Below are 7,130 nucleotides of genomic sequence, written 5' to 3'. Positions count from 1 at the left end.
TAAGTTGTTAAATCCGATTTCAGAAATTTGCTGATATCAGCACAGCATCGGAATCTCTACGCGGACGTTGACAAATATGACTATCACACCCAAACATTTCAAGCTTTAAGCTTTCAAAATGGAGCACCATTGAATGCTGCAGCAGGTAACATTGATGGACCGTGAAACAAAATTAAGCGTTAGCTGTGCAGGACGATAAACATCGACTTCTCTTATCGCATTTGTATATTTGGGGCAAACCATTATTTTATGGTCCAAATTTCCGCCATGGGAAAAGCACTGCAACGACCTATCTGCACCGGAAGCTCTATCGTGCAATAATTTGTAGTTCCTTCCACCGTAGGTTCGTTGAGTGGCAACATTTAGTATGTCCATACATCTTTTACGAAAAAGAATTAAGTCTTTCTCGAGTTCCTTCTTTACTTCATCAGCATAGTCGTAACAGGCGTAATAAAAAACTATATTTTAAAACACAGTATAGTATCGAGAATTAAAAGCGGCTACCTGTTTGCCCAGCAGACAAGTTATAGGCCAACGGAATATGTTCTGCCAGAACCTTATACCTACTATTCTATTTAAATAAATGAATTAAATCAGTTCAGATAGGATAGTACTCACACCGCAGTATATCCTTTCTCCTTGTCAACTCACATTACCTTACTTTATTAGTCGAAATATGAAATCCACTTACAACTGCAGTCCATATTCACAATCTGGTGATGCAATAAATTCATGAATACTACCGCTGCCAATATAAATTATGACTGCAGCACGTTGGTTTAGTGCTACGAGAACTACACCATGTTTACCAATCAATAAAGTCGCAGTGGAAAGAATAAATTGTTTATCCCATAAAATAATCATGAAATTATCCATAACTATATTAACATGGTTGATGATGATCAGCTTCAGAACAGTAACAATCTTCATCATTATGATATTACCAGTTTGAATTTTGTGTTGAAGCGCCCCACTCCTGTTGCTGTGCGGTGTCCAGCTGCACGGCTCGCTCCGTTTCTTGTGCCCAATCACTCACAGGTTCGACCATGCTGAAGTCCAACTTTTTCGCTGGTTCGACGCCAGCTATTGTTTGGTACTGAAACTATTCAAATAAAAAGTCTGCAAAAAAATTGACTGAAATTTTGCACGAAAAAGTAACTTCAGGGCAGAAAAAAATGGCGAAAAAGATACAAGCAATATAAGGAAAATATACCAATGAAAATTTTTATAAGCTAACAACGTTTTTACACAATAGTTGCATTAAACTGAAAAATGAAAAAACAAATCAAAGGGAGTAAGAAAAGGAATTAAACAAATACCATTCCAATGGATCTTACAACCTCATCAATTTTTGCGACCTCAGGAGGAGGGACCCCAGGCCAAGGCTCCTTTACTTCACGCGTTTCTACCAGTTCTTCTTTTTCTTGTTCTTCTGGGTTGCGATAAAAATATAAGTCAGGCATGATTTCCTTGTCATCAAGTATAAATCCTGTCTGCCGTGTCATCTTGCCCTTAATAAGCAAAACTTCACGAGCCAACAGCCACCACATCAATCCTATTGATTGCACACCCTGTAAAGCAATCAAGTAATCCAAAAAACGATGGTAAAATTTTTGAAAGTTAGGACGTTAAAGCATCCGCATACATATATTATAAAAAAGAAATGAGTACAAAAGTTACTTTAACAACTAACACAAACCTTATTATTGCACGGTATTGCAATGTCGATAAATTTCAACGGTGAATCCGTATTACAAAAACTAATTACTGGCACACCAACATATGATGCTTCCGTTACCGCTTGGTGATCGACACGAGGATCAGAAACAATCAGCAGACGTGGTTCCTAAAACAGAAAAGTTAAAATCCTTTACAGCGAACTAAAATAAGTGACGGAAAATTCTCACAATTCAATCCTTTAAAGATAAATAAACTGCAACTAGTGACCCAAAGTAAAAGCAAATTATCAATTTCGATACAATGAGTGACCTTAAATTGCTTCTGGATTTGATTGGTTAAACATCCGGGTGTAAAACGTCCAAAAATTGGTGTAGAACCGGTGTGAGCTGCAAATTTGAGTAAAGCACGCTGCGCATATGGACGTGCCGATACGACACACACGTCTGCCGGGTTATCAATGGCTGCAATCGCACGGGCAGCAAGTAACAGTTTTTCCCATGTCTTTCGTAGATGGATGATGTGAACACCTGCAAAGCAATATTCAAGCACTTCACTCAAATGTCTGTTCAGTGCATGGATGATGGCTACAGTTTGACGATCTGCTTGGTTACATAAATCCTCTCAGTAAGTGATGCATAAACAGGCAGCATCGTACAGCAGTATGAAGAAAATACACACTTAACAATCATTATATGGTAAAGTACAGTCACCAAAACGATATTTCTAAATAATAATAATAATTATAGAAGAGAGATCCTATTAAGCATTTGCAGTGAAAGTAAATAGACGTTCAAATTGCGCGTGACGGTAAGAACAGACCATCAGCTCTCCTTTTCCATACGTACTGCTCCATTTGAAAGTCACAGTTGGCAGCACCTACATGAGTTTGACATGCCAAAAGTTTTATAGCATCTTCTTCTTTCAAGGCAAACGATTCCAATCCCGCTGACATCGTTAAGAATCACTTCACCTGCAACATCGCAACGTTACTAACGCACAAGTTCGCTTACTCTCCACAGCACCACCTCACATTTCTCCACCGGTACAACCCCGCCATCCCCAGGAACCATACCGACCAACGCAGCATTCATTTTTAGGTTTCAGCAGTTACACCAATCTCTCGGTTCCATAAATGTTCCGGTTCCATCTACCAATGCAACTTCGCGTCTCAACATTAAAAAGGAAAGTGGCCAGTGTTTTTGTTATTCTTTAATTTAGCTTTACTTCGGCGAGTTAATGAGTAATAATGCTATCAAGTGTAATTTTATGGAATTTTAGATTATTATATAGATCGCAGATCACCGTCTTTCATCACTGACAGTGCCAGTTGCATCCATCCTGGTATTTCTCGTTGGTTAGCAGTTGAAGGAAGTTTTCGATGAACATAACTGTTGTAATCTTCAGTCTTAGTTTGATATACTTTTTTGGTAGTAACAAGACTGTAAGAAATTCACTTATGTGTTATTATCGTATTTCGGAGAAATCCATATATCGGAAAGTTGCTTTAATTCTCGTACGTTAATTGATTCGTTGACTTGCTTTTTTCTTACATCAACTTCACTTGATAACAAGCATTAGTAGACTTTAGAAATTCAGAAGTAATAAAATGAGGCAGAAAATGTTGGCCTGGAAACGCTTTGATAGTTTGGCAAAAGGTCGAAATAGAAGGTAAGCACTGTGACATCTTATCATTGCTTTATTTCAGTTAACTATGATATCGAGCATTGGATGTTTTTCCTCGTGGTGTATCGAAAGACCTTGCTGAATTGTAAGATCTTTGGCAATTTGGTAACAGCTAAGGATAACTCGTATCACCTCTACAGTAGTCTTTGAATAAAAAGAACGAAGTTTTCGTTTTTTTTTCAAATAAGAAAAACGAAGGTCGTGTTTGTTTTCTAAAAGCTAAAATTTGAATTTATTATTCTTTGGGCTTTAACTGTTTCCATTTTGATTTTAATCACTTTCATTCCAGAGTTCTTAACGTATCAATGGTATTTCGAAGTCTGTTTCGACGACAGTTCCTGTTTAACAAGAGCAAAAGAGTTACTTATGCTTATTTTGTGAATCTCTAGTAGCTACTCCATAAATATTTAACAGCCCAAATACACCAAAGTAAACTTGCTTTCAGATGGTCCCATTTAAACCATGATACTTCGGAGATTTCTTAAATTTGTTTCTAGCTTCCAGAAGTTGATCACAACATATTGTTCACCAGCTTTACTTTTAATCCAGTTGAAGATTTTCCTGCATTTTCCTATTCTTTCTTTTTCAGTTCTTATCGGTTGGAGTTAATGAAGAAATACTAATAGAGAATGTAAACGACAAGCTAATTGTGACATTAAATCGGCCAAAGACTTTGAATGCTTTAAATATCAGTATGGTGCGCAAATTATATCCGATGCTGAAGGTTTGTTGTAGCATTTGTCTATAACTTAAAGTCAGTCTGCGTGCAGTAGTTCTATAGCTTTGTATCTGATTATGAAAATCTGATCAATATAACAACAGAGGAAGGTACAGTGATTTCGGGTACCCTAGGATGTTGTGCTGAAATCAGTTTGAATTCGAACTCCATCGTTGAACACATCTTTGTTGTAGAAGGGACAAATTTCTTGATTCTTCATAGCTTGTTGAAGTCTTATCTGCAGGTTCCACGGGTGAAAGGGGCATGTTTTTGTGGGATTTGTTTTCTATGTTCAGAGCGGTCATCACTGCCTCAACACTCTTGGGACCTGCGATCCACTAAGATCTGAGTTTCAAGGTGCAGAGATTTGAATTGAGCAGTTGCAGAATGAATAACTATTTATATTTCCTATTCTTAAGTCATATTTATTCCGTCTAAGAAGTAATGACGACTGGCTGAGAGCTGTTGTAACATGAAAGGAACCTATTTATCATTGGGTAGACAGGTACAGTGATCAGTCTTTTCTAGAAGCGCAACAGTGATCCAAATGTACCGTTTATATTTGTCAAAGGAGCAGGTGGCAAGGCGTTTTGTGCTGGTGGCGATGTTATTGGTGAGTGTTGTTTTCATTCTTAGTGAGCAATGATATTTCACATATTTCTTCCAATAGTTTTGTGTTTGATTGTCGTATAATTAATTTCTTTTAATTTCAATTGTTAGCTGTGTCACGTTCTGCTCGAGCAAATAATCCATCAGATACAATATACAAAGATTTCTTTCGCGAGGAATACGTGATGAATCATTTGATCGGTGTTTTAAAAGTTCCATATATCGCCGTAATGGATGGTATCACAATGGGAGGGGTAAGTTCGTTATATCCAGTGAAATTTTCATCATCAATGTAATTGACTTACTAAAATATTGGTCTCATATTTTTATCCCTATCATTGCACTTAGTTAGCTTGAGTTTTTTGCTTATGCATATAAAAATATCAGTTTTATATATTAACAGTGGAAATAGATTCAGTGTTTAATGCTCAGTAAGTGTAGGATCGATTTCCTATTTTCATTATTCTATCTAAATACTCACTAATTTAATTAACTATCCAAAAAACATAAGCTGCTCCAAAAGTAGACTAAGGTGCAATTATTAACAAATTTTTATGAATTTGAAGGGTTGTGGTCTTTCTCTGCACGGGAAGTATAGGATAGCAACAGAACGAACAATACTAGCAATGCCTGAAACTTCTATTGGTCTTTTTCCTGACGTCGGAGGTATTACAATTTTCCCAGCAATGTATTTTGTATTTGTAAATTAAACACATTACGAAGTAATTACTTTGTAATGTGTTTAATTTCTTTACTTTCAATGTTTAACTCTCGAAGGAGTAATATATTTTGTATTTTCAGGAACATTTTTCTTGTCACGATTACCGTATAATTTGGGTCAGTTTATAGCACTTACAGGGTATCGAGTGATAGGTGCCGATGTTTATCATATGGGTCTCGCTACTCATTTTGTTAGTCTTGATAACAGTGGGATTTTGTTTTATACTGTAAATTTCCGAAGAAATTTAGTTTTCATATATTTACCAATTGGATTCCATGTAGAACCTACATAACTTTCAAGCATTAATCACGCTTTGTAAATTTTCCTCATATTCCTTTGGTAAATTTAAGGACTTAATTCACGTCAATTTTTAGATTCCATCGGAAAAACTGAAGGATCTTGAAGATGAACTGCTCAGGACAGATAATAAATTGCTTTCTGCAGGAAAGATAGACCACGTTTTGAATAAATACCACATGAAAGAAAGTGAAATACCCAAGTTTGGTCTTGAAAAACGACTTGCGCAAATTGATCATGTGTTTAGCGGCAGTACAATAGAATCTGTTTTCAAAAAATTGCGGAATAATGAAGATGATTTTGGCAAGAAACAATTTAGTATTCTTAGCGCAAAAGTACCATTTTTTGAATTTTCCACTAAATTGTTCGAACTCATGAAACACTTTAAATATTACTCTAAGAATAAACAAAGACAATTATTTGCATTTAAGAATAATTCAGAGTCCAACATCACTCAAAGTAACTTTCCGACAATTGCAAATTGGTTTGAAGATGCAGTTTCGTGAAGTTTTCACAATGGAATATCGTCTTTCCCAACGTTTCATGAAAAACCATGATTTTCATGAGGGTTGCAGAGCAAGTATATTTCACTTTGCTTTTCTATAGAATTATAGCTAATCCTTCCAAAGATAGGAGCTATAAGTCAACTTAAAGGTTTAAAAGTTATTCAGGTAATTAGACTGGGCTTTTTTATTTTGTTTTTCTCAGTACATGAGTTTCAGTTCTTATCGATAAAGATCAGAAACCGGAGTGGAAACCAACTAACATAGAAGAGGTTACAGATGAAATGATGGATGAATATTTTGCACCTCTTGAGGAGAATGAAGACTTGATTATTAAGGAATCGGAAACTTAAAATTTGGTGTGCCTTAAAGCTTATTTCCTCTTCTTCCACAAAACTGTTATATTGTTTAGCATTTGTAACTTTTACAAAGAAAACATTGCTTAGCTTCAATATGAGCGAGGACAGTTTTTATTTGGAAACGAGCTTTTACCAGATTTCTATATTTTGCATGGTTCTGGATACAGTTCTGTCTAGGTGGATCAGCTGGAGACATTACCTACATCCCTTTTAGTTTTTCCATTATTAATAGGATGAGTTTGCAAACTTTCCTAATCATGGTGTTGTAAAGCGTAAAGTCGATTTCCCAGTAATTTATAGTTCTTGGTTGTATTTAATATTTCTAGTTAATCCACATTATTCATTGTCTTTCATATCACCATAGTTAGGGACACCGTTTCTGTTTTTCAGTAATATCCAATTTCTTAGAAACATCATTTCTTCTTTTTATTGAAATCTCAATGATGGTGGTTACGCTGCGATTTTATGACAGTGATATTAGCTAAATGTCCATCAAGGAATATGGAAACCTCGTTGGGATCTGAGAAGCCCCTTTCTTTTCTTAAAAAATGTCTCTTCCG

At 35.8% G+C, this 7,130-nt stretch overlaps 2 protein-coding genes across 3 annotated transcripts; one reads left to right on the top strand and one right to left on the bottom strand.

Moving 5' to 3' along the window:
• Window positions 1–822: 822 nt before the first annotated feature.
• Window positions 823–2,762, bottom strand: LOAG_02687. Of its 2 annotated transcripts, XM_020446088.1 has the most exons (5): window positions 2,500–2,762; window positions 1,990–2,207; window positions 1,700–1,846; window positions 1,320–1,571; window positions 823–1,096 (listed from the first exon to the last, which is right to left on the bottom strand). In XM_020446088.1, the coding sequence occupies exons 1-5, from the start codon at window positions 2,630–2,632 to the stop codon at window positions 941–943; spliced, it is 906 nt and encodes a 301-aa protein (XP_020303530.1). In that variant the 5' UTR covers window positions 2,633–2,762; the 3' UTR covers window positions 823–940. The 2 variants fall into 2 exon arrangements, with proteins under 2 accessions (XP_020303530.1, XP_020305975.1); XM_020446089.1 differs by having other exon boundaries at window positions 823–1,571.
• A 190-nt stretch (window positions 2,763–2,952) lies between these two features.
• Window positions 2,953–6,564, top strand: LOAG_02686 (enoyl-CoA hydratase/isomerase; the record flags this gene model as incomplete). Its single annotated transcript, XM_020446087.1, has 11 exons — window positions 2,953–3,073; window positions 3,386–3,448; window positions 3,653–3,722; window positions 3,953–4,087; window positions 4,610–4,694; window positions 4,802–4,944; window positions 5,257–5,356; window positions 5,492–5,601; window positions 5,786–6,043; window positions 6,150–6,288; window positions 6,431–6,564. The coding sequence occupies exons 3-11, from the start codon at window positions 3,669–3,671 to the stop codon at window positions 6,562–6,564; spliced, it is 1,158 nt and encodes a 385-aa protein (XP_020303529.1). The 5' UTR covers window positions 2,953–3,073; window positions 3,386–3,448; window positions 3,653–3,668.
• Window positions 6,565–7,130: the final 566 nt, after the last annotated feature.

Source organism: Loa loa (genome assembly GCF_000183805.2).
Source record: "Loa loa unplaced genomic scaffold supercont3.115, whole genome shotgun sequence".
NCBI lineage: Eukaryota > Metazoa > Nematoda > Chromadorea > Rhabditida > Onchocercidae > Loa > Loa loa.
The sequence above is the reverse complement of the archived record's forward strand: the minus strand, read 5'-3'. Positions and strand labels throughout refer to the sequence as shown.